At 40.8% G+C, this 27884-nt stretch overlaps 2 protein-coding genes across 6 annotated transcripts in view; one reads left to right on the top strand and one right to left on the bottom strand.

Moving 5' to 3' along the window:
- The window catches only part of MCM8 (minichromosome maintenance 8 homologous recombination repair factor), a 43245-nt gene extending 38315 nt beyond the window's left edge, over positions 1–4930 (bottom strand). The window contains exons 1-6 of one of the 5 annotated variants that reach the window (XM_084622519.1): positions 4776–4913; positions 3949–4080; positions 2675–2822; positions 2391–2465; positions 849–931; positions 545–694 (exon numbers count right to left, since the gene is read on the bottom strand). In XM_084622519.1, the coding sequence (XP_084478645.1) occupies positions 545–694; positions 849–931; positions 2391–2465; positions 2675–2822; positions 3949–3969 (477 nt within the window). In that variant the 5' untranslated portion in view covers positions 3970–4080; positions 4776–4913. Of the gene's footprint in view, positions 1–544; positions 695–848; positions 932–2390; positions 2466–2674; positions 2823–3948; positions 4081–4295; positions 4503–4775 lie in introns of those variants that run through there. The other 4 variants (XM_084622514.1, XM_084622516.1, XM_084622515.1 and 1 more) reach the window with 4 other exon arrangements.
- Positions 4931–5109: 179 nt separating this feature from the next.
- On the top strand, positions 5110–27884 carry TRMT6 (tRNA methyltransferase 6 non-catalytic subunit). Its single transcript, XM_084623086.1, has 11 exons — positions 5110–5299; positions 12396–12523; positions 12951–13060; positions 15776–15867; positions 15952–16035; positions 17339–17463; positions 20164–20528; positions 20924–21009; positions 23747–23849; positions 23935–24021; positions 26907–27884. The coding sequence occupies exons 1-11, from the start codon at positions 5199–5201 to the stop codon at positions 27078–27080; spliced, it is 1455 nt and encodes a 484-aa protein (XP_084479212.1). The 5' UTR covers positions 5110–5198; the 3' UTR covers positions 27081–27884.

Consider the following 27884-nt stretch of genomic DNA (forward strand, 5'->3'; position numbering starts at 1 on the left):
GTATTATCAAGATATGATTTTGTAAGACGCACAAAAATGGTGGAGAGAGGAAGATGGTTTTTTGTTTGCTTGTTTTTCAGTGAAGCAGTAGATTGTTATAAGTCAGAAAACCTACATATTTAACATTTCGAGGACTTACTTCTTCTACTGCTACTCATAACAATTGTAAATTAGGTAAAATTTTTGGCCCAGGAAACTTGATGCATTAAATTAAACTGTTTAATCTTTAAAAATGAAGGCCTCAATCCTGCAAAATTTACTTGGGGTTCACATCATCTTTTGAAAGCCGCACACTTCAGAACTATCAACCTTTAAGAATAAACTAATTATTTAAAAAGTCACTATTTCTAAATTTAATAAAGAGTTTAAAGACACCAATTGAAACTTTCATAGTTGTAATAATTATACGTTTGTTTCTGGTTAAAAACCCTTCCAACAGTGAGCACTGGTCTTCTGTATAAATGTGGATTAAAACTTAAAGTACAACCCCATAATTACACAAATACATCCTACTACTTAACATCTATTTGAAGTCCATATTTACCTGATGTATTGCCAAACCCATGCAGTCCAATATTTTCTGAGGCATATCCCTTATATCAGTAGATATACTTGGTATCAATTCAATTAACTCTTTATCTTGTATCAGCTCTTTGTAATCCACAAGAATACTCCCTTTTCTTTCTATTTCATCCTACAAAACATTTCAAGTTATAGAACACATTTCACGGAGATAAAACAAAAGGTTTTGATTAATATTATTCTTGAGATATTGTAGTTGAAATATAGACCAAGAAAATATATACAGATCTATTATGCTATTGTAGCAACAGTTGTGGGTGTCTTACCTTATCATAAAGTTCAATGTGACGTGTAAAAAACTTTTCAAATGCTTGAATCTTCTGGACAAAAGGAGAGCTGTCATCAAACGCTAATCAGATACACTTCGCATTAGTAATTAACCCAAAGATAAATATCTACATCAATACATCATATGCTTTATTTGTAATTAGAAGAATTTATTATAGAAACCAATTCATCCATTAAAGACATTGATTTTTTTAAAAAAATCAATAAGGGTATTTATTTAAATAATCCTTTTATGAGGTTTCTTCCACACACACTTTACCCTCCATGGTTTTTGCACCTTTCTCTCAAGCACAGCCACCTTCCTTCAGAGGACTGGATACAATAATTTCTTGAGTTTATCACAATACAATTAGAGTTAATGAGACAGAAAAGAAAGGAAGAGAAAGGAAAATTAGGTGGGGAAGGGATGCCAACTGTACCAACTTGTAAGACGTGGACCTATAATAAGATATGGTCATAGCAGGTCTTATGCCATCATGATGATGTTTTGCAGCATTTCACAGGACTGGTAGAATAGGTTCAGGTTGCCTTTCCTAGAAAGGGTGATATTTTCCCCATTATGTTTGTGCGCCAAGATTGGGGAATGTCTCAGTAATACTCCTGTTCTTCTAAGTTAAGAACTATGAGCTAGGATGATGTGGGATCAATCCTCAAAGCAAAGGAAGTAAAATTTAATGGAAGGGGTATTTTAATGCTTCTCAGTTGTGGGGTGCAGATGGTTGTCCATGTGGCGGACTATCATGAAGCACGACCAACAGAAGGCTGATGGTGAGGCATTACAGTAAGTAATTGCATCTCCAGCAGACCGCAGATTTACTATGATTTGTGAACTGCAATCCGATTGTTGAGCATCAGAATTTGTTCAATATTTTGGCTTTGGTTTAACATAGGTTGGATGAAGATGGAGCGCATTTTACGTTGTACAGCACTCATTTCCAAGCCTTGGCTCACACAGAGATTGCAAGTCGTTCATTTGCATTTGTTTGGATAGGGGGACTATGAGCAGTAGATAACACTTATCCCCTGGCAATACTGGCCAACAGTCCATCTAATTTGGAGCTAGAGTTCTTGCGTGAGAGTATGCAAGTCTTTCAGGATCCGTATACACTCCTGGATCTTCTCCATTAGCTATCGTGGTATTTAAAAGCTGTTGTCACAGCAGCCAACTCAAAGGATCATGGAGTGCAACCAAGACCCAGAATCACTGGCTTAGATGGAAATCACAAAGCTACTTAAGATTAATTAGAACTTCAGATAGGCAAAGGCTAAGATTGCAAAAAAAGGGCAGAAAAAAGGATTTGCTCATGTCTCCCTCCATGTTTAGGGGACCAAATTATTTACATTTTTAAATTACCATCTTCCTTTACTGCACCTTAAAAAAAAAAAGTATTAAAAAGGGTCTAAGAATGAATTGTAATGTCACTCATTTCTTCAACCCTCTAATCTATTTTCCCTCCTATAATACACAAATCTAGGAGGAAATGGGAGGTAAAATATTTATTCTAAATTATTTAATATACCTTCAGAGAAATAAAGCTTCCAGCCTTTATACGGAGTAATCTGGTCCAGTGTGGACTGAATTAATCGAGGTGGTGCTGAAAAGTATGAAAATAAGATTGGTTAAAGCAGTGTAAGTACAGTAGCATCTCAAACTTCGTCAGTTGCGGTTTAGAGCACTGGTAAGCAAACAGCTGCAGCTATTGCACACAAGAGCAGGTAAACACGCACTGCTGCTTTAAAATGCTCTATGATTGGATTCCAGCATCAGAGATTAATGATAATCTGTTATGTAGAACCAATTTACCAGACTCAGACTTTCCAGTGTTTCTTTTCCAGTCTCTTCCTCCATCTCCTCTTCCTCGCCATCTTCCTCTCCAGCCTTGAAAGCCACCTCTTCCTCGTCCAGACCCTTTACCTCTTAATTCGTTACTCATGTTACCATGTGACTGAATCTGGAAATTGGATTAAACTGATAGGATAAGACTGTCAAGGAAGATTTATAGTAATAATTTATGATGATTAGAACAATTTAACCAAGAGTTATTAGTATATTGTCATTTATTTTTTAAAAAAAAAAAGAGAGAGGACCAGCCATATGTGGAATGAGTTCAGGATCCTCCCTTCTCAAAACAACAGGTGATGGGAGTACGATTGGCTACATACTCACATTGGGTGTGAGGTTAACTCCATCAAATTCTATAAAACATTGGCTGGCTGCCCAGCCTCCTCATGGCAAATAAAGATTGCAAGTGCAGAATGTATTTTTTCTTATTTATACTCTTTAGTGATTTCAACTAGAGTTGGAATTTATCTAGGTTCTCAGATACCATGAAGATATGGATCATGTAAGTGCCTCTCTCTTATGCAGATAGGTTTGGGGGACAAAGAGCTGAATCTAAGGCAGCGTTTCTCAAACTTTTGAAAGCTGAGCCCCACTTCAGAAAAATGAAATTAACTGTTCCTGTCATGTGCTGCTAAAAGTCTACACATCTTAATTGATACATCTTCAGTACCCTTCCAGCTAGTCCTGTGCACACACAACCAGCCCCACCATGCAGACACAGGGAAACACTGCTAAATATTTTCCTAATAAAATATTTTTTCTCCATTCTTATATGCTTTGATGAGCAGTAAATAGATAACAACATTGACATCTAAGGTAGCACCCATTGAAATGCATGGGACAATTCACCCCTCAGTGCTTTTTTTCAGGCTCTCTGCAAACTCAGGCAGATGTATCAGATAATTACATTTGCTTCATGTTTTGAAAGTTTTCTTTGTGACCACAACAGCTAGAAAGTGGCTTTTTTTTTTTAAATGAAAACTGGAACTCTGGAAAACAATTTAGAAACCGGTCTGCTCGCTTCCATTCCGAACAAATCTGTCGTGACCCATCCTACACTTTAAGAAACACTGATCTAAAGTCAGAAGATCCTGTTATCCTAACCTAAACAGAAGACAAAGGCCAGGCATCTTTGTTCTGGTAAACCACATGGACAGATAAATTCACGTTCCTAAATCCTGTGACCAGATGCTCTTAAAATGAGAATTGAGATAAGGAAAGAAGTGTTCATTTACCATGGACAGGAAAGTTGTCATACAGGAACATTTACTAACCGGTTTTCTTATCACATGGCCATTACTTGTAGATGCCTCGTCACTACTTCTCCTTTAATCCCCAAGAATATTTACCCAGATGCTTTGTTACACCTGCAAATAAAATAAGTCTATTTAATTGCACAAACCACGACCCCTTGTTGCCTCCCATCTGCAGCATGGCCAACTCTCAGTTTAGCCTGGAGGATAATGATCAGGTGAGAGTTTCCGGGTTTATCAGTGTAAGGGTAAGGCCAGCTGAACCACGGTAACACAGGTGCTTCCTAGATGGATGGAACAGTTTTCTTCCGGCAATAAAGATAACTCACCTCTCTGGCAGTTGCTGGGTGAAGGGAAGAATCATCCGCCCCAGCTGTGTCCACACAAGGGGGTGAGGTGGGACTGATCACAGTGCTCAGGGCACAGGCTTTTTCACGGCTCCCAGCAAGGTAGCTAGATTTAGGTGCAGGCCAGGCCTGTTAGCACCCGAGGCTAGCCCCCATCTTTGCCCAGGAAGAAAGGAGCCCGCGTGCGGCCCCAAGGCTCCGAACCAACCCCCCAAAGGACAGAGCCGCGCCAGATCTGATCAGTAAGATCCCAGCATTCCGGCCGGGCGCTAGCCGCCAAGCGGGCACCAAGCAGAGGCCTGGCGCGGGCGGGCTGCTCCCAGCCCCAACGCGATGGGGGCGCCGCGGCGGGTGCCACAGGCCGGCAGGCGCTGCTGGCGGAGTAACGCGCGTGTCCCACGCGGAGCCCCGTCCACAGCGCCCCCGCGTCAGGCGAAGGACATGTAGCGGCCCAGAGCTCACCGTAGCGCCCGCTGGGCCAGGCCAGACCCATTGATACGCCTTCGCCATTCTACTTTGGCGCCAACCTTGCGTTATTTCCGCTTCCGGGAGTAACACCAATCATAGGGTCGATGCCCCGCCCCACCACGTTGCCATGGTTACAGTCAGGGACTCCCGCCCTCTGTCACTGGTCAAAGGCGGTCTATTCGGCCAAGGCCTAGTGAGCTGCCTGTCACGTGATGTTCCCTTTCCCCCCCCCCCGCAGAGAGAAACAACTCTGCGCCTGCGCATCCGGCCGCCACCAATGAGAACTTAGGTCTGAGTTCGCAGCGCGTGCGCAGTGCGGGTCCTTACCGGAAGTGGCGCGAGGGCCCCACCCCCCCAGGCAGACGGCAAACGGAACCGGCAACGGCTGAGTGGTTGGGGGGGTGCGCGCGCGCGGCCATGGAAGAGAGCGCGAAGCCAGGGCTGCGCATCCGCGAGGGGGACTGCGCCGTGCTCAAGCGGGACGAGGTCTTCAAGGCGGTGCTCGTGCTGAGGCGGAGGTGGGTCGGGTCCCGCTCCCGCACCCCGGCCGCCCTGTTCCCTGCCGTCGCTGTCCCGGTACTGCGCCCCCCACCCCGCCCCGATAGCGCCGCCGGCTGGGCGAGGCGCTCCCCGCAGCGCGGCTCCGTGTCCGGCCGTCCCGGTGACACCTTGGTGGGGCCGCGGCCGGGCACAGCCCGCCCTGCGGCCCGTCGCGGTGACCCCAGTGCTGCGGGCCCTCGGGCTCCTCCTTGTCCCTGGCGCGGTCCGGGCTCGGACCTGGCTGCCGCTGGGCACAGCTCCCGGGCGTGACACTCCCTTCTGCTGGCACCAGGGAGGAAGAGAAGCCGCCAGCAGAAGCACGTGTTACTTTCTGTTTAAAAATGCCCTTGATAACGTGCATCTTTTCCCTCTTGCCCTGTGTCCGTTTCCTCTCTCCCATCTCTCGTCCTCCGCACCCTGTGTGTCTTTCTCAACATTGCTGTCCTCCTCCCTGTATCTTGTTCTGCCCTTCCCTCAAAACTTTGCTCGATCAGTAGTACTTTTCTAACTCCTCCTCTCAGTCCTGCCCAGTCTCTCTTCCTTGCCCCCCCCCCCACCCCCAGACATTTAATAGCCAAAGAGAGAGAGATCAGAAGGTAGTGGCGGGGAGGTAGCCATTGTTCAACGGCAGTGCACAGGTGAGAAATCAACCTCTCTCCCTGTAGCTGTTGGGAAATAGTTGCCCCTCCTTTTACGGTCTGCATCCTCTATTAATGTCCAGTTGTCTATCTGATAACTTTGAAATACTTTGCATGCTCATATTTGTTCATAGTGTTGCAAAGTAGAGAAGAAGCCCTCTCTCTGTCCCCTATCCTGCCATAGATGCTCCTGGCTGCAGCAAAGGTGTGTGTCTGGGGAGTTATGTGGGGTGGCTGGGGTCTGCTACTCAACCTTTCTCTGCCCTAGCACCTTGGCTTTGGTGACAGGATACCAGTAGTGGGGGGAAAAAACTGGCAATACTTTGTGTTTGCTCTGCAGCTATGAATACTTAACAGAGCCTCTGGAGCAGACTGCAGATTTAGGAATACATCACTGCATGTATGTAGAAGGTTTTGTTGCTCACTATGGGAAAGTCAGTTTCTCAAGCTCTGGTCACTTTTCAAGTTAGGCTTGCTCTTTCAGAATTGGTCCTGAAAACCACTGTTATGCACAGAATGTGACTTTGACAGGAAAGAGAAAAAACACATCCAGGAGGCAGATTTTATGTGTAATACCATTTGCCTTTTCTGTTAAAGTGGATAACTGGTTAAAACAGAAGACTGATAGGTGGGACTCCTGAAGTTTGTTTCCCCTCTCTGTCACGTCTGCAGATGTGCTACTTACCTTCTTCCCTGTATTGCTGTCTTGCTAAGAGAGTCTACATATCACTCTTAAATTCTTAGACAAATTGTTGGGATAAGTTAGTGTTGAATTTTAAAAAATAATTGCTAAAAACATCATACTTAGGTAGAGTGTTATTTCATTAAGAGCAAAATCTTCATACCAAGAAGCAGGGCTGGAAAAATCCACTTGCCAAGATTGAGTAGCAATCTTCTCTGGGCAAGTGCCGTGATTTTTGTAAGTTTCTAGTTACTCTGGTTGTCAACTAGCTTTCCTAGTATGAACTGACTGCAAATCAATGTTGTGTTGAATCTGTTGAGACAGAAGTACCAGTTCATCCCTACTCTGATGCTGAGCCCAGTGCAGGGACCAAGAAAAAGGAGGCAGTGCACTGTCACAAATCTGGGGCTGTCAGAGTCTGCTTTGGCGCCTGGTACAGTAGAGTAACCTCAGGGACAGCTCTAATTAATTTGCAAGTTAGCTGCAACTCTGGACTGTTGTGGTGACCAGGATGTAGGACTGCGTCCTACCCCAGGCTTGCCTTCTGTGCCAGAGAGCCCTATCGGGGCAAGGAGGCTTCTGGTTATGTTGTTATAAGAAAAACGGCCAGGTATAAGGAGAACTTAGTTACTGTGTGTTCACTGTATGCCTGGTACATCTGTGCAAAGTGGATGAAGAGTAGCAGTTAATTGCTCGCAGAGAATCTGAAATAATCTCAATGAAAGGGATAAATTTGTCTTACATTGGAGAGTATTGCATTTGCACAGCAAAGGGATATCAGTTTTGATGGAGATACAGTGACATCTTCCTGATTGTGCAGAGAGACTGCTTCAGTCCTGTCACTGCTTTTCAGGTAGTGGGAGAAAGCCAGCTATTTCTGCTGTGGTGTACAGATGCCACTGTTTTGGTGAAGATGCCTAGGAAGAGGGGCCTCCCACCTGTTCCCTGTGGAGGAAGTGGAGAATGCCACCACCAAAAGCAGGGGTTCTTAAACTTTTTCTGAGCCCCCCACCCCATGGCCCACCTGTGCTCCAACAACTCTTTCTGCATATCCAGTAGATTAAAAGCCAGGGCTGGCATTAGAGAGTAGCAAGCAGGGCAATTGCCTGGGGCCCGCAAAGCTAAGTTGCTCAAGCTTCGGCTTCAGCCCTGGGCATTGGGGCTCGGGCTTTGGCCCCAGTGAGTCTAACACTGGCTCTGCTCTCTGGTTTATTTTGGCAGACCTGAAACCTGCTTGCAGCCCCCACAGTGGGCCCCAGACCCCTGGTCGAAAACCACTGCCTGGAGTAGTGTCCAGATTACTTCCATATGTGTCTTCAGCTCTTGCCACTCCAGCAGATGACTGTGGACTTGTGTGTTTTTCAAAAGCTGCCAAGTAGCATTAACTGTAAAATAATAAATCTTTGTTACTATTACACAGCACTGTTATTAAAATCTTTTATTAAATCCCAAAAGTCATAGACATTTTTTACATTCAATTTCCAGCAGTCTCTTCCCCATTCCCAACCCAAATTATAAATGAAAACACAAGGTATCAGTAAGAACCAATATTGCTACAGGAAATTAAATAACTTCAGCATTAAGCAGGTTATTTTATTTCACAAACTGATGAGTCAGCAAATTCAAAGTCTGACTTCAGGCTTATGAATTCTGTGTAGGTATTCTGTCTACGAATGCATTACCATGAACTACGAGGACACATTTGCTTGGCTTTTATTAAATCATAGCCTTTCTAGTACTTAACCTTGCAAAATTCTATTTACCTGTTGCCCAGGGGCAAGCGAATAATTTAGGTAAGCAACTAAAATACCATTAGTTTTTTCCTTGCCATTATTAAGATGAAAACACAAGTAAATTTTGTATTTGGACCATTATAGTTTTTATTATGTTTGCATGGTTGATTTAAATATTTGATTGCATTTGGAAGTACAGTAATCATTGCACACTTAAAAATGTATATGAATTATGAATTCCAAGCAAAGGAGTGTTAGAATGTCAAAGAATTTAATGGCAGAGTGCTGTGGCACCTTATAAACTAACAGACGTATTGGAGCATAAGCTTTTGTGGGTGAATACCCACTTCGTCGGATGCATACCATTTTTACAGATCCAGACCAACATGGCTACCCCTCTGGTACTTGAAAGAATTTAATGTTTCTTTGCTTTGTTTTTTCTATCTGAAAACTTGGTCCTATTTGTGTTTCATTGACATGGTAAGAGACAGTCTGGATACCAACCTATGTATGGCACAGAAACTGATAGGTATATTGCTAAATGAGCGAGGCTCTGCTCAGCATAGAGTTCCATTTACACAGATCAGCTTGCAGGATTAGGGCCTCAAGGAGTAATTTTGTTGTTTGATTTTTTTTTAAATCTCCGAGGTTAAACCAAAATGCAAGGTTCCCTTAATACAGAGACTTGGTGGGATAACTCACATGACTGGAGTACTGTCATGGATGGTTATAAACTGTTCAGGAAGGACAGGCAGGGCAGAAAAGGTGGGGGGAGTAGCCCTGTATGTAAGGGAGCAGTATGACTGCTCAGAGCTCCGGTACGAAACTGCAGAAAAACCTGAGTGTCTCTGGATTAAGTTTAGAAGTGTGTGCAACAAGAGTGATGTAGTGGTGGGAGTCTGCTATAGACCACCGGACCAGGGGGATGAGGTAGATGAGGCTTTCTTCCGGCAGCTCACGGAAGCTACTAGATCGCATGCCCTGATTCTCATGGGTGACTTTAATTTTCCTGATATCTGCTGGGAGAGCAGTACAGCGGCGCATAGACAATCCAGGAAGTTTTTGGAAAGCGTAGGGGACAATTTCCTGGCGCAAGTGCTAGAGGAGCCAACTAGGGGGGGCACTTTTCTTGACCTGCTGCTCACAAACCGGGTAGAATTAGTGGGGGAAGCAAAAGTGGATGGGAATCTGGGAGGCAGTGACCATGAGTTGGTTGAGTTCAGGATCCTGACGCAGGGAAGAAAGGTAAGCAGCAGGATACGGACCCTGGACTTCAGGAAAGCAGACTTCGACTCCCTCAGGGAACGGATGGCCAGGATCCCCTGGGGGACTAACTTGAAGGGGAAAGGAGTCCAGGAGAGCTGGCTGTATTTCAAGGAATCCCTGTTGAGGTTACAGGGACAAACCATCCCGATGAGTCGAAAGAATAGTAAATATGGCAGGCGACCAGCTTGGCTTAACGGTGAAATCCTAGCGGATCTTAAACGTAAAAAAGAAGCTTACAAGAAGTGGAAGGTTGGACATATGACCAGGGAAGAGTATAAAAATATTGCTCGGGCATGTAGGAATGATATCAGGAGGGCCAAATCGCACCTGGAGCTGCAGCTAGCAAGAGATGTTAAGAGTAACAAGAAGGGTTTCTTCAGGTATGTTGGCAACAAGAAGAAAGCCAAGGAATGTGTGGGCCCCTTACTGAATGAGGGAGGCAACCTAGTGACAGAGGATGTGGAAAAAGCTAATGTACTCAATGCTTTTTTTGCCTCTGTTTTCACTAACAAGGTCAGCTCCCAGACTGCTGCGCTGGGCATCACAAAATGGGGAAGAGATGGCCAGCCCTCGGTGGAGATAGAGGTGGTTAGGGACTATTTAGAAAAGCTGGACGTGCACAAGTCCATGGGGCCGGACGAGTTGCATCCGAGAGTGCTGAAGGAATTGGCGGCTGTGATTGCAGAGCCACTGGCCATTATCTTTGAAAACTCGTGGCGAACCGGGGAAGTCCCGGATGACTGGAAAAAGGCTAATGTAGTGCCAATCTTTAAAAAAGGGAAGAAGAAGGATCCTGGGAACTACAGGCCAGTCAGCCTCACCTCAGTCCCTGGAAAAATCATGGAGCAGGTCCTCAAAGAATCAATCCTGAAGCACTTGCATGAGAGGAAAGTGATCAGGAACAGCCAGCATGGATTCACCAAGGGAAGGTCATGCCTGACTAATCTAATCGCCTTTTATGATGAGATTACTGGTTCTGTGGATGAAGGGAAAGCAGTGGATGTATTGTTTCTTGACTTTAGCAAAGCTTTTGACACGGTCTCCCACAGTATTTTTGTCAGCAAGTTAAGGAAGTATGGGCTGGATGAATGCACTATAAGGTGGGTAGAAAGCTGGCTAGATTGTCGGGCTCAACGGGTAGTGATCAATGGCTCCATGTCTAGTTGGCAGCCGGTATCAAGTGGAGTACCCCAAGGGTCGGTCCTGGGGCCGGTTTTGTTCAATATCTTCATAAATGATCTGGAGGATGGTGTGGACTGCACTCTCAGCAAATTTGCGGATGATACTAAACTGGGAGGAGTGGTAGATACGCTGGAGGGGAGGGATAGGATACAGAAAGACCTAGACAAATTGGAGGATTGGGCCAAAAGAAATCTGATGAGGTTCAATAAGGATAAGTGCAGGGTCCTGCACTTAGGACGGAAGAACCCAATGCACAGCTACAGACTAGGGACCGAATGGCTAGGCAGCAGTTCTGCGGAAAAGGACCTAGGGGTGACAGTGGACGAGAAGCTGGATATGAGTCAGCAGTGTGCCCTTGTTGCCAAGAAGGCCAATGGCATTTTGGGATGTATAAGTAGGGGCATAGCGAGCAGATCGAGGGACGTGATCGTTCCCCTCTATTCGACATTGGTGAGGCCTCATCTGGAGTACTGTGTTCAGTTTTGGGCCCCACACTTCAAGAAGGATGTGGATAAATTGGAGAGAGTCCAGCGAAGGGCAACAAAAATTATTAGGGGACTGGAACACATGAGTTATGAGGAGAGGCTGAGGGAGCTGGGATTGTTTAGCCTGCAGAAGAGAAGAATGAGGGGGGATTTGATAGCTGCTTTCAACTACCTGAAAGGGGGTTCCAAAGAGGATGGCTCTAGACTGTTCTCAATGGTAGCAGATGACAGAACGAGGAGTAATGGTCTCAAGTTGCAGTGGGGAAGGTTTAGATTGGATATTAGGAAAAACTTTTTCACTATGAGGGTGGTGAAACACTGGAATGCGTTACCTAGGGAGGTGGTAGAATCTCCTTCCTTAGAGGTTTTTAAGGTCAGGCTTGACAAAGCCCTGGCTGGGATGATTTAACTGGGAATTGGTCCTGCTTTGAGCAGGGGGTTGGACTTGATGACCTTCTGGGGTCCCTTCCAACCCTGATATTCTATGATTCTATACTATCTTATCTGTAGGGAGATGATAATTTGCACTTATTTGAGTGTGTGTTGAGAAAACTAGTCTTTCCACCTGTTTCGTAGACCTTCTCTCCAAGTCTTTGCTAAAGTTCTTTCAAAGGGACACTGCAGGATTTATGGATTTCTAAGTGTCCACTCAGCTTTCCTTTCTGAGTGACAGGCCCCAAATTTACCCTATTTTTGCTGTATTCCTCCATTTTCATGCTGACATTTTTGACCCAATTCTTATTCTAAAACCTAATTCAAGACATACCATTACTACATCCTGCTATTGTTACCTTGGCAATCAGCATGTTGTTAATACTTCTGTGAACTGAATTTTTTTTCTTTTTATCTCAATTTCTTTGGTCCTTTAAGTTTGCTGCACTCCTGGTCAGTTTCATGCTAGCATGGATGTATAGATAGTGATAATAAACACTTATTTACTACACTTATAGGACATTATATTTGAACTTGAATTTTATAGTACTATGTTTAATTGTAATTAGGTTTTAACACTATCTCAGTCTCTTGGGCAAATTGATACTGGAATGAATGATTATTTTTTATTAATTTAGTTTTAAAAATTATTTCAGAAAAGTTATTTTCGAAAAGCAGTGGTTCTATCTGGATAATGCCATTGGACATATTTATGGAACGACATTTGAGGTATCTAGTGGTGGGAGCCTTCAGCCAAAGAAAAAGATGGAAGAGACTACCACAGGTATTTGACGGGATTGACTTGTGATTGGAAAAAACTGTTGGCAAGTAAATGGCTTCCTTACTGAGAACAAAGAGAGAGATTATTTTTCCATTAAGAATTTTATGAACTTTCAGTAGACATTTTTTTTCTGTCACAAGGTGCATTGTTTTGTCCTGCAGTGCTAATATTTCAATAGTACTATGAAAAGTAAAGAAAGGTTTTTAATATTGGTGTAAGAGTACTTGATCTTTAACATTGGTAAAGACATACTTTATCTTTATTTTATATATTATGGTTAGCTGATTGCTTAGGAAACTTAACGCAAAGCCACTAAGCGTGTGGGATGAATCCTTGTAGTCTGCTTTCTGTGAAATTAAAATCATACATGTCTCCAGTAAAAAATATTTAAAGCTAGAGTATTTTACAAATTTATATCCTTTTTCTTTAGAAACAAAAGAAGCAGGTACAGATAATCGTAACATAGTTGATGATGGAAAGTCTCAAAAACTGACTCATGATGACATAAAGGCTTTGAAGGACAAGGGTATTAAAGGACAGGTAACATTAAGGTTTTGATGTCATTTCTGTGCTACCCTCATGATTGTATTTGAGTTTATGAATTAGGGCCATTTTTTAAATTTTAGTAGAAAGTCAAACTTCAGTACTTTTTCTTTATGGCATTCTGTTTTACTTTCCCTTTCTACATAGCTTCTTAAAATGTATTTTTACAAAGACCGTATTTTCTGGAAAGTCTTTCATTTAAGTTGACAATTGTACAGTTAAAAAGGAACATGATTTGTGAACTTTTATCACATTAAGAATTGTCATGACATCAAAAGAAACGGGGGAGGAACCCAGAACATCAGAAAAAATGTACATAATGTGCACAGTAGTTTCATTCAGTTTTGAACTTCACTTAAATAGGGTTAGATACATATTGCAAATATTTTCATAGTACAGATGTATATTAAATGTCATACAATGATATATAACTATCGGAGGTCCAAGAAAGAGTTAGGGATGTGAAAGTATGCAGATGTTAATGTGAATATAGTACCACATACTTTTAGGTCAATGTTTGGTATGCAGCCCGCCAGGGTAAGCCCCCTGGCGGGCCGGGCCAGTTTGTTTACCTGCCATGTCTGCAGATTCGGCCGATCGCGGCTCCCACTGGCCGCAGTTCGCCGCTCCAGGCCAATGGGGGCTGCGGGAAGCGGCACGGGCTAAGGGATGTGCTGGTTGCCGCTTCCCGCAGCCCTCATTGGCCTGGAGCAGCGAACTGCGGCCAGTGGGAGCCGCGATCGGCCAAACCTGCGGATGCGGCAGGTAAACAAACCAGTCCGGCCCACCGGGGGCTTACCCTGGCAGGCTGCATGCCAAATATTGCCAATCCCTGTTTTAGGTCGTACCTAGAAAGCAGACTTCATTGATAAATTTATTTCTATATGCATCTGCATAGCTAAGTGTTAAAATTAAACATTCTCAAGATGTTAATTTTGCTTCCTTGAAGAAGGAATTACCCAATTTCATACTATGGTAGCAACTGATAAAGGGATTTTAAAGTGTTTGTTTAATGATCTCTCCTATGTTTTGGGTATGTCTACACTGCAATTAAACACCCACGGCTGGCCCATGTCAGCTGACTTGGAATTGTGGACCTGTTTAATTGCGGTGTAGACATTCGGGCTCGGGCTGAAACCTGGGGTCTGGGACCCTCCTCGGGGCTCCAGCCCAAACCCGAACATCTAATCTGCAATTAAACAGCCCTGCAAGCCTGAGTCAGCTGAAAAGGCCCAGTCATGGGTGTTTAATTGCAGTGTAGACATACCCTTCATTATATAAAACTTTCAAATTTCCATTGTTTCCTTTCTAGTAGAGTTTGGGGGATCTCTTATGTTTATATTGATTAAACTTGCTATATTCTCCTTGCAAGGTCCAGTTTTATCTTCCTGTTTGCGACTGTTCAAAGCAGCTCTCATGTTGCTTGTGTGCATGGGTCGCGTGCACGCTCCGGGGAGGGGCCTGTCCCAGTCAGCCTTGCCCTCTAGACGCAGTGTGCCCACTTCTGGAAAAACTAGCCACTTAATTTAGATGCCCAATACAGAGCAGAGATCTTCTGAAAGTGCAACCGCTTTATTATAGGTGGGGCTGGTGGTAGAGTGGCACAGATTGTCATGTACACTGGAAGAAGAAAACTGCTTCATGTTTCACAGAATTACAGAGTTAGTGATTGGAAAAAGCCATCTAGCCCAATTTCTTTGTCAGAACAGACTTGTTCCTGGCAGTTTTAATTTTCTTCCTTAGTGTTATGTCTAGACGTTTAAATGTCTATTGGTAGCAGGTTTCCACCATTTCCTTTGGTAGACTTCCTTTAATATAGATTTGAACGGCATGTGTATGTGTTACTTGAAATTAGAAAACGGTTCTGTTGTCGCTTTAGAAAATGTTTAAAAACAAATTGCCCAAACTCCCTAAATTAATGCTTTTCCTGCCACCTCCATCACCCAAAATACATTAAAGGGACACTATTAATTAGAAATCTAGTTAATTTTTTAAAAATGAGTTAAAATTAGTTTCAAATACTATGCATGTCCATGAGATTCCCTGCCAATTGTAGTGATTTTTTTGTTACATTTTCCTACTTTTAAAATACTTTTCTCTCCTCTGTAACTTTGCATGAGACTCATACAGAGGAAACTGACTCTACAGGGAAATCTATGAAATTGACTATATACAAAGTGTTATCAATTGCCTAAAGTAAACAAACTGAAAATATGGTGTCTCTTTTCTATTTCAGTTACTGTGATCTTAGGCGGTGGTGTTAACAATAGTAGATTGCCATATATTTACATTGTGGTAGCAACTGTCAGGATCAGTGCTTCATTTTGCTAGGCATTATACACACACCCTTTAGTGCCTGCCCTAAAGAACAACATTCTCACAATATAATTTTTAAGCTGGCATTATTTCTTGAAAGAATGTCTCTCCATTTGTGCTGTTTTTTGGGGTTTTTTTAATTCCTATTTGCAATTACATGGTACTGTTGAAAGAGACAGATGTCTTATTTGCCCCAATAATGAGCAGGAATTTACCGTGCAAACTTTCGTTGATGTTAGTGGCAACTGCATGCATAAATCTGTAGTGAGTGAGAAATGTTTCTTATGTTAACGCCTCCCTTAAAATATTGTGTGTTAAAATATTAAATATATTGTGTGTGAAATAAGTGGGAAATAACCAGATACAATAAAAATAATCTTTAATCTCTTTTTCAAGGAAATAATTCAACAATTAATAGAGAACAGTACAACGTTTCGAGGCAAAACAGAATTTGCCCAAGATAAGTACATAAAGAAGAAGAAGAAAAAGTAAGTTAAGTTCACAAGACAGGGAAGTTTAGTAGTTCTTTAATTTGTTGAGCTTTAAGAATATTACTGTGCTTTTACTTACAGATATGAGGCAGTTATTACAATTGTAAAGCCATCTACCCGCATTCTTTCAACAATGTACTATGCAAGGGAACCTGGGAAAATCAAGTAAGTATATTTTAAAAGAAGTAAATGTGAAGATGCATTTTTAAAGTATGATTGGAAACATGATTTTTTAAAGTTACGAATTAAAAATGATGATTTATACATTTAGTTTTTTCCTGTCAATACAAAATTTCTAAATAATGAAAAATAATTGAGGAACTAATATCCCCTTGGACTGGGTAAGAAAAGTAAAACATCTATATGAGACCAATTGTACCTCTTTACCTCATCACATAAATCCCCCTTCAACTGCTGCTGAACACATTTTGGTGAGCTACCAGTTCCCACTTTCTGGTCAGACAGGATCCTGCCTCTGTATTATGGGTCAGCAGCCAAGAAATGGGGCCACCTAGCAGAAATAAAGAAGGAAAAAGTAAAAAAAAAAAAAAAAAAGTCAGAGTTTAAAAAACATAATTATTATTTTCTAGAACCCTCCGAAATTTTAAAAATGCAGTTGGGGTTGAAAACAAACCAAGCCACATATGACTTAATTTAAATATATAATGGAATAATTACCTACTGGTATTCAGTATAGGTTTTTTTTTCCTCCCAACCTGGACTTATTCATTATTTTTTAATCATATAAAGTAAACATAAGATATTGAGACTATTGATTAGACTGTTGCTTACTATGTTAGTCATGATTGTTTAACTTTTATCTTTTCTTTTTTTAATCTTATCCATTCTCTCCTTCATTTATTTTATTCATCTGTTAACTCTTGTCATGTTGTAAGCTCTTTCGGGCTCCAACTAACTTTCTTATTACATGCATACAGCACTTAGCACAGTGGGGCCTTGATTAATGATTGGGGCCTGTAGGTGCTACTGCTCCGGGGGGGGGGGGGAATTGAAAATATTATAAAAATAATTACAAAGTATGCATTATTGGGAATAAAATTGCTTTTAAAGACACTTCATGTCCTTACAAAACTGACTGTACGATAATTCAGAGAATTATACAGTAATTTGAAAGAACTTGCACTCTGGCTGGTTCACATTTAGATCAGTGCGTCAGTATATTCACCATTTCATCTCCTACCCTTTAATACTTCCACTGAACACTTTTGTGTACTAAATGCCTCACTGCTTCTAATTGCATGTTCGCTTTGTTCTCAGTGTATCTTGATTAACAGACTTAGTTGTATTCTTCTGGGACTCTGACCCTCACTGTCATTGATATAGTTCCTGAACAATTCCTTTTTAACATGCCTCTTGCTGGTGACAGCTTTATGGGCTGATGCACAATGCTTTTAAGTCTAGACAAAGCTGTTTGGCACTGAAAGTAAAAGAACCATTTATTTTCTAGCCATTTGCGGTATGATACTCTAGCTCAAATGTTGACTTTGGGAAATATCCGAGCTGGCAACAAAATGATTGTGATGGAAACCTGTGCGGGCTTGGTTCTGGGTGCCATAATGGAGCGAATGGGAGGTAAGTAGTACAGCGGCTCTAGCGAAGAACAAAACTGATGCTTGTTTGAAACTGAGTCAATAAGTATTTATTTACTTTACTTTAAAACACTTTTTATCTTAGTTTAAAACAACACTTAATGTTTTGCTTGTACTTTCTGTGGTATTTAAAGGGACACAGTCTATTTGAAAATCACATTTCAGTTTGAAAAGTTTGTACTTAAGGTTACTGCAACTGAAAGAACATAGAAAAATATGTTCTCTTTTCATTTTGTTTGCTTTGTACATGTCACAGCACTTTGTGTATAGTCCGTCTCAGTGTTGTGTTGATGATCCATTTCAGTTCCTGTCTCATACATCACTCTCAAAGGTGCCTTTGGGAGCCCATGTGCAAACTCTCCCTCTTGCAGGACCTGGGGAAAGTTACCAATAACAGCAGCAGTAAAACTGCAATTTGAGAGACAGCAATGGGCTCCCAAGTGTGTGGGAGATGTTCTTGGGCTTGCCCACCCTGCCAGATTGAAAAAGACCTTTTATAAATATCAGCAGGGAAGCAAAGGGGGGAAAACCTCATATATTTTACACAATAACATAAATGGCATGTGCAGAATTTTATTTTCTAAGGGAGTGCTATCAAACTGGATTTTTATTTAAAAAATTCAACTTGACACTTTATTAATAAGTGAAGTGTTAGTAAATGGGACATGTAAGTAAACAATATGTAATGGGCTGGGTGTTTATCAACTGATATGCCCACACCTGGTGTGTGTTGAGGCACAAGGTGCAGCATCATGGCTAAGCACTCAGGGTTCCTGTGTATTAGCTGACAAACACACACCACGTTATGTTAGGTTTATTTTAACGTTTTGACAGCCCGCTTTTCAATTCCCATAGGGCTGCAAATTTGTCATGGCATTTTTTAAATCAAAAATCACAGAGCAGTCCCAGTAAATGTAGTAGAAGTCATGGTTTGCTAAATTTACTGTGACTCCCTGATTTTTGATTTAAAAAGTTCTCTTCGTGCTTCGGTGCGGGCACCGACCACATGCAGCAGCACCATCCTCTGCCCCCAGCTCACCAACCCTGATCCCAGCATGGTAGGCCGGGGGGCCTGGAGAGAGGGCCTGGAGAGAGAGCCTGCCCCATGCTTACCTGGCAGTGGCAGCTCCTGTGGCTCATGTCCCTCGGGACTAGGCCCAGTGCCCTGCTCTGGGCGTTGAGACCTGGTGCTCAGGGTTGCAGTGCAGCTCAGCTTTAGTCCCCCTCATCATGACAGAGGGTCCAGCATGCCAAATCGCCACAGTGCTGCAACCCCACATGCCAAGTTGCAACATCTGAAGCAGGGAGGTGGGCCCAGCCACACTGGACAGGCGCCGCTACTGCCAGGTGAGTCATGGCCACAGACTAATGGGAATCATGCTATACATGACTTTTCTCCCACCATGACAAACCTGCAGCCTTAGCCAGTGACTTTGGGGCAGTAGAGTTACTCTCTGAAGCAGAAGGAATGAGGTGGTAATTCCAAATTAATTATAAACATTTGATAAATGTTTGTCTGTGGTGGAGTAACCTTGATGTTGAAGAGGCTATATATCTCACTGCATTTTTGAATATCCTTTAAACTAGTCAGGTTACATCTTTCAGCCAAACCATTTGATAGATATAAACAAAAAAAAAAAAAGGAGTCAAAGGAAATTTTCAGGCTTCTTTTAATAGTTTCACATTTTTTTATAATGCCTGTGTCATTAAAGTGAGTTACTGCTGCTCACTGATCACATACCGTGGGGGAATACAGCTAACCTTAAACTACTCCCGAGGCCATTCTGTGCCAAAAAGTAAAAAATTCTGCGCACAATATTTTAAAATTCTGCAAATTTTCTCAAATAAAATGTGGAGGTGAGGCTCAGTGGGAGGTGAGGTCTGGGTATAAGGGGGTCTGGATGCGCAGGGATTGGGCGGATGGGGGAGCAGCTCTCTGTATAGGGATCCCTCCCTGTGCAGCTGAGGAGCAATGGGTGCAGGAAGTGGGAGGAGGGGAGGAGTTTGCAGAGCTTCCTGCAGCTGGGGGAGAAATCTGGGATGGGTCTGACCTGGCCCCGGATGCCATGCAGGGGAAGAGGGAATCCTGTCCTCCCTAGCCCAGCCGGGACTAGCAGCTGGGCCCAGCGCAAGGGTAGGATTCACCAGCTAGGTCTTCCCCAGTTCTGCCTCCTGCCCAACAGTGATTTACTTCTCTGCCAGCTGCCCTGGGCACCTGAAACATACAGCTGGGGAGGGTCACATGACCGCTCTTGTGGCATCATTTTTCTTCCCCATCAAAGTCATTTTTCTGTGGGAAGTAAAGAATTCTGCAGAGGACATAAATTCTGCACGTGCAGTGGCTCAGAATTCCCCCAGGAGTATTAAATGCTTGCTTAACAAGTATATATGGTCTTAAGAGGTACATTGTGCCTTCTGAATTGTAACCTATTATCCATTCAGTGGGGCACTCTCCATCTTTCCTGGCAGTTAAAAACTGCTTACACATTAAATTTTGCAAAGGTTACATTAATATTAGACAGCTTATTGCTCTATTTCTAAATTGATATTTGAGCCCAGACCTGCAGTGATGATACCGTCAATAACATTATGATAGACCTGTTTAGAAAGTGAGCTCCTTGAGGGCACTAGATTCTGTCACTGATTACTTATAAATTTGCTTTTATTTATTTTGTATTTAAAGGTTATGGATCCGTTATTCAAATGTATCCAGGAGGGGGACCTGTTAGAGCAGCCACAAGTTGTTTTGGATTTCCAGAATCTTTTTTCAACACTCTTTATGAATTCCCTCTCAGCAAAGTGGACAGTCTTGTCTCTGGAACATTTTCTTCTGAGACTTTGCCTTCAGAACCTGAATATAATGTTCCAGTAGAAGAAGAAAGCAATGGGTCGCTCGATGAGAAGCAGAGTTTGATACAGGAAACAGAAGAGGAATCCAGTACTGAAGCAGTTATGGAGAGCAATGAAACAGAAGAGCAAGAAACAATGGACCTTGCTGCTGAAGATACAGAATATAAAGAGAGCAAAGAAAAAGGAAATAAAGAAAATGTAAGTGTGTGTCTTTTACTAGCTTTCCGTGGAGTCATTGTGACTATAGACAAGCAAACTGTATTGTAACTTGGAAAAGATTAATGGAAGTGTTAGTGAAACTTTTAATAGTCCTCAAAGTGCAGTTTTAAACTATACAGTAACTGGGAGGAGGAAAAAGCAGGAGAAAAGTATTTTACAATAATATATCTTGGTTTAAAACCTGTTGTCCCCTGAATCAGGACCACCAAAATAGACTCGACTGGTATCCATCAAAATGGAGCTTCAGCGTGTTGTATTATTTTGTAAATACAAGACCACAGAGCTGCATAAAGTAAAACAGTTCATACAAACATAAAAGCTATCTGATGTATCCTTGCAATTTATAGTGTTTATTTCTGTTCTTGTATGCAAAGATTCGGGAAAAACAAAGAAAACAACAAGAAAGGAGGAGAAAACTAGTGGAAACTGCTGCTTTGTTGGAAGAGAAAAATGCTGATGGGTGAGTTTGTTGCAGACCATACTTTTATTCTTAATATAAATATTTTGAAGGACATAGCTTTTTGCTCTGGAATAAAAGTGAAAACTATGCTTCTTGAAAACACGCATCAGTTTATATGGAATAGCACAATTACTCAGTGTGTGGTGTCTTATTCATCTTGTCCCTCTGCCTTCACTTTCTTCAAAAAGGACAACTGCATCTTAATACTGAAGTATTTGCTAGGAAAAATAGTTTCCCAGGAATGTGTTATGATTATAGGTGGGGAAGATAATGGGCCACAAGCAGTGTATTAAGATGTGGTCTACACTATAAAAAAGTGTCAGATTCTTGATTCTAGAGGTAATAATTCTCACTAAATATAAGTATCCTTTCCAGGAAGGGATCAGATATATTTCAGATTTGAAGTGGTGATTTCAGTTAAAATCGTGGGTTTCAACTGGATAAATAAAACCTTAGATCATCAGTTTGCTAAGTTGTAGCCACGCCATTTAGACAACATCATTTCTCTTCTACATGTGAAACACTTTTTTTTTTCTTTTCATTTAATCCGCGTTTGTCGGAATTGGTTGCACCAAACTGATAATTATATAAAGACTTAATATAAAAAGATGATAGCAAATGTGATTTTAGAAACCCAAAGCCAATACAGTATACATGCTTCCTACAAAGGGCCATTTTTTCATGCTAACCTTTACAAGTGTGAATCTTTAAGTGACTCAGGTTGGCTTAGTTTAATTGTAACTTCACAACACTGATATTCAGTTTTTTCATGCTAAAAGTGCTTGAAGATTGAAAAGTAAGATCTAATTCCAAAAATTATTTATTCTGGAGCTTATTTGGTTTCTTTATGCTACTCATACTTACAGAGATCATACTGAGGATATCTGTCTGAAATATTTGCAGGTATTTAAAATATCATGATGGAGTAGAAGAGAGATTTAGACAAAAAGGGAATTTAGTATGTTGCTCTCATTTTTTAAATTTGTGGAGGTTTTGTTTTGGTTTTGGGGGGGTTTTTTTGGTATTTTTTTAGGAGGAGGGCTATTTTGCCTAGTATAGATGTTAGTAGAAATAATAGTTTTTCAAAGTTGGTTTGTGTGGTGCATAGTGACTAGTTTGGTTTTATAAAGAAACACTTGTTCACGTTTTGCTGTATAATAAATATTCTAATGTGTTTTTCACTAGGTGCCATGAGTTGGCTGCCATTACAAAGCACTTGATATTTATTATGAAGAATCAGATATAGATAGTAACAAAAGTGGAAACATATTACTATTCTAAAACAATCACAATGACAGAAGGGCAGTAAAAAGAATTTCTTACAGATTTGCCGACAGTGTGATCTACAGTGTCTGCATATGGTGCTTTATTAAACAGGCTGAATAGGGTTTTTTTTACTACTGTCAACCTTGTGCACTTATAAATAAATGTATTTGACTATATATGAGGGTCTGGGGAGGATTAGAATACCAATTTTTGCTATTGAATTTTTTCTGCAGTGAAGTGTACTTATTGTAAACCCTCTTCCATTGCTTAGCATCTTCAGGTATAATGAGTCACGTTTATGGTTATCTCTTGTTTCCTTTTTTACTCTTTCCAGATCATATTGGTTTTTTTAGGATTTTTACTTAAAAGGTCATTCAAAATCGTCAATGAAATACAGCTAACATTTCAATCATTCGGGTATTTTTTTTTCTTCCTCGTCTGACACTTATGACAATGGCTGGTAATAAGGTGTTATAATTTAGGGACCATCTTCTTAAGGAGTGTGTCTGGGAGTCACTAGGGAGTGTTTTGGTGGGAGGAGTCTGAACATTTCCATCTGCTGAGAGGCAAACCTATTCCTGGAATCTTGCATAGAGAGAATTCCAAATGTCATTCTTCCTTTAGCCTGCCCTGCCTCCACATCCCTCTACTTTCCCTCAGGCTGAGAACAGTGAAGTGGATGGTGGCATGCCTTGGGGAAGTAGGTGGGCCATTTCCAGCACATTTCCAGGAGTTAACAAGAACGTTGATAATCAAGATGGGCCATTTCCAGCACGTTTCTTTCTTGTTAATTCCTGGAAATGTGCTGGAAATGGCCCACCTTGATTATCACTTCAAAAGGTTTTCTCTCCCCCCACCCCACTCTTCTGCTGGTAATAGCTCATCTTAAGTGATCACTCTCCTTACAATGTATATGACCCATTTTTCATGGTCTGTGTGTATATAAATCTCGTCACTGTATTTTCCACTTTATGCATCCGATGAAGTGAGCTGTAGCTCACAAAAGCTTATGCTCAAATAAATTGGTTAGTCTCTAAGGTGCCACAAGTACTCCTTTTCTTTTTGCAGATTTATTCAGATTCTTAATTTTTTTAAGAAAATGTATGTTAGAAAATGGTGAATGACCTTTCTTATTTACTTGATGATGATTTTATATATGGATTTGTCAGATTACATTTGGATCGAAACTTGAATTGAATAAAAAATGTACAAAAACCTAGCATTTTAAAATTATTAGCTAAATGAAACTAACCAGCTGGTCAACAAAGAAGATATTAAAACCAATGCCCTTAATGTCTATAAAATATTAAAAAACTGGAAATATACTTTTGATTCTTTGTTTCTAGAGAACTGCATTATAGTAATTAAAAGTGTATTTTATGTGGTTAATGCACTCAGATGACTGATGGTTTTTAACAAGTCTCTTGCCCCTTTGGAAGCAGAAAACTAACCTGTACAATTTCTGTTACAGCTTAATTGTAGCCAGCAGATTCCATCCAACTCCTTTGTTACTTTCTTTACTGGAATTTGTTGCTCCATCTAGACCTTTTGTTGTCTATTGCCAGTATAAAGAGGTAAATAAAAAAAAAAGATATATTATAGTTATTGTTGTGTTTTAAGTTTGAGACAAGTTTAGTTAACTCATTTTTTTTCTTCCAGCCATTATTAGAATGTTACACAAAGCTGAGAGAAAAAGGTGGTGTTATTAACCTCAAGCTCTCTGAAACCTGGCTACGAAATTATCAGGTAAGAGCTGCAGGGAGTGCCTATATGTCAGGGAAATGCAATCTTGTAGAAAATACTGTCAAATACTCAACTTCTCATGAATTAGTAGTTTTAATTCAAACTGTTATCTCCTTGTGCCTAATTCCTGCAGTGTTCGGAGGATAACATAAATAGCAAGGGACATGAAAGGCAATAAGAAGAGGTTCTCCAAGTACATTAGGAGTAAGAGAAGGACAAAGGAAAATGTAGGTCCACTACATAGTAGAGAAGGACAGCTAAAAACAGATGACCGAAAGAAGGATGATGTGTTCAATCCCTATTTTGCTTCCGCCTTCACACTAAAAAGGTTATTTGTGACCACAGGCTTAACACGATTAATATTAACAACAAGAGGAAAGGAATGTGAGCCAGAATAGGATAAACCAGCATAAAGAATATTTAGGTATGTTAGATATACTCAAGATGGCAGGACCTGATGAAATTCACCTTAGGATGCTTAACGAGCTAGCTGAAGCCGTCTCAGAACCATTAGTGATTGCTTTAAGAACTCATGAAGGATGGGTGAGATCCCAGAGGACTGGAGAAGGGCAAACATAGTGTATCTTTAAAAAGGAGAAGAAAAAGGACCTGGGGAATTATAGACCAGTTTGCCTAACTTCGATAACTGAAAAGCTAGTAGAACAAATTATTGCACAATCGGTTTGTGAGCACCTACAGGATAATAAGAAATAGCCAGCGTGGATTTGTCAAGAACAAATCATGGCTAGCTAACCTAATTTCCTTCTTCGACAGGGTTACTAACTTAGTGCCTGGGGGGAAAGCTGTAGATTTTAGTAGGTTTTGACACAGTCCTACACGACATTCCCAAAAGCCAACTAGGGAAATGTGGTCTAGATGAAATTAGTATAATGTGGGTACACAACTGGTTTCAAAACTGTGCTCAAGGAGTTATCAATGGGGTTCACTGTCAAACTGGGAAGACCTGTCTAGTTGGGGCCCCACAGGGATCTGTCCTGGATTCCGTACTATCAATATTTGCATTAATGACTTGAATAAAGGAGCGGAGAGGATGGTTATAAAATTTCTGGATGACACCAAGCTGGGAGGGGTTGCAATCACTTTGAGGGATAGGATTAGAATTCAAAGCAATCTTGATAAATTGGAGAATTGGTCTGAAATCAACAAGATGAAATTTAGTAACAACAAGTGCAAAGTACTACACTTAGGAAGGGAAAAATCAAGCGCACAACTAAAAAGTGGGGAATAACTGGCTAGGCAGTAGTACTGCAGCAAAGAATCTCTGGATTAAAGTGGGTCACACACTGAATATCAGCCAACAGTGTGATGCACTTGCAAAAAAGGCAAATGTCTTTCTGATGTATTAACAGGAGTGTTGTATTTAAGACACAGGAAGTAATTGTCCCAATTTATTCAGCGCTGGTGAGGCCTCATCTGGATATTGTGCCAATTCTGGACACCACATTTTAAGAAAGATATGGACAAATTAGAGAGTCCAGAGAAGAGCAATAAAATAATAAAAGGTTTAGAAACCTGATCTATGAGAAAAGGTTGTTTTTAAAAAAAAAAATCTGTTTAGTCTTAAGAAAAGAAGACTGAGGGGGGACCTTATAAATCTTCAAATATGTCAAGTGCTATTGTAAAGAGGACAGTAACAAATTGTCCTACCATCAGTGGCGATGGGGAACAAGAAATAATTGGCTTAATCTTCACGAAGGAAGATTTAGGTTAGATATTAGAAAAAATGTTGTAACTAGAAGGATATTTAAATACGAGAATAGGTTACCAAATGAGGTTGTGGAATCCAGGTCACTGGAGGTTTATAAGAACAAGTTAGACAAATACCTGTCAGGGATGACCTAGGTATGCTTGGTCCTGCCTCAGCATGGAGGAATGGACTAGAATACCTCTTGAAATCCCTTTCAGCCCTACATATCTATGATAACATCTAAAGTCAGCATTTTGGGTACTGTCATATATGGCACATCTCCCAAAATAAAAGTAGCAACAAGTCTCATGTCTGTACCTGAACGGTGAAAACTGGTGCTAAGCAAGAAAAACTTCCATCTGGCTTCTTTTATTTTCCTTTTTTCCTCTTGAGAAAAAGGGGGATGAGTACAAATCTGAGGTTCCTCTTGGTCTTAAATCAGCACACACATCTTTTTGATTTATAAGCAGATTGTCCATATGTTAGTAAAATGCAGGATTCTCCTGACTGTCCATCTGTAGGTTAGCTGCAGTCAATGAGGAATTTCTGTATGTTGGTTTGGGGAAATCTAGGGATGATTTTAAACGATCAAAGTAGAAATATGATAAATATCTGATAATGAGGATTTTTTTCATACTGAAATTTTTTTATTTGGTAAAGATAGCATCTCTGTTAAAGCTTCATACCACTCCGGTAATTCACTAATGATGGAGATGATAGAATTTGAAACTAGCAATAGACAGGCACTGTTGTTTACTATTTAAGTAATATGGAGTGTTTGACCAGTGGGGCTTTTGGACTGTTTTTTGGAAAGGTCCAGTGATTGGGAACACAAAGAAACCTGTGATACTTTCGATAATTTTTTTGCTTCACATACCTAGGTGTATGAATTTATAACTTCTATGGTAATTGCATGACAAAACTGTTTTTTCCCCATTGGTCACCATGGCAAATGTACAGCTCTATGTATTTCTATTGCCAGAGTCTGGAAAAAGGAGTTTCAGTCCTCCAAAGGATTAAATATCCTTGTATAATAGAAATGCACTTCTCAGACCTCCTTTGGGTTTATGGCTAAAAGATTCTAGTCTCTCAAAGTTTTGTCTAAATTCTCTTTATTTTTTAAAAACATGCTCACACAGAAAATGACTCCTCACAGCAAATGTTTTTCTTCTTTGTGAAGGTCTTGCCAGATCGCAGCCATCCAAAACTGATGATGAGTGGAGGTGGGGGATACATTCTATCAGGTATCACTGTCACCGTGGAGAAGGTCCAATCCGATGCCAGCAGTTTAGAAGCACAGAAAAATGAAGAGCCAGCATCTAAAAAGCGCAAACTTAAAGAGTTTAATTGTTAACATCTGAAGAATTGATGTACTTTTAGTTCTCAGGAGTGTTACAGTTAGTAATGTAACTAATGTCCTTTCCATGCTCTTGACAGCAAAGCAAAATATACCTGTTACACACCTAGCAACAAAAGCAGAGTTGTACTGTAGAGAAGATTTTATCCATTTCCTCTGGTAACAACATGACAGGAAGGAGGAGAGTAATTTTAGGGGTAACATTGTGTCAGAACATCTTTGTTGACATAATGAAGCAACAGACACATTGACAATTCAGTAACTTCAGAAACATTTTCTGATGATCACATTGAGAAAAACTATTGGGTGATATTCATGGATTAATTAAACCATCTTATTTGGTTGTTGCAGAAATGAATGAGACTCTGAAGTCCTTTACAGAGGTACGGTTTGAATTAACATACCTAATTTAGCTTCTTGTTTTACAGCCACAGCAGATTAAAATATTTTGTACAGTAATCTGCCTCCTTTCTCAAATGCAGAACCCTGCCATTTTAAGTGATTCTTTTTTAACCAAGCAGAAAGAATGCAGCAAAATCATGCACTTTTATTTGTAATGGGAAAATTAAAAGAAAGAGAAGGATATTGAAACCAAATCGTCACATCTAGGCCTCTTGTTCCTGAAAGGAAGAAATGCAGAACATCAGGTGTATGTTTGTAAATTAAAATACCAAATGTTTCTATTAGTATTGCATATTTTCTTTTTTTGAAAGTTGGATTTGTATTGGTTTTTTATTTTTTTTAATGTGACAAATTTGAAAATTTCCATATTTATTTTACTGTTTTGTCTGTTTTGTATTA

This window comes from Lepidochelys olivacea, assembly GCF_965140295.1.
Source record: "Lepidochelys olivacea isolate rLepOli2 genome assembly, chromosome: 3".
Classification (NCBI taxonomy): Eukaryota; Metazoa; Chordata; order Testudines; family Cheloniidae; genus Lepidochelys; species Lepidochelys olivacea.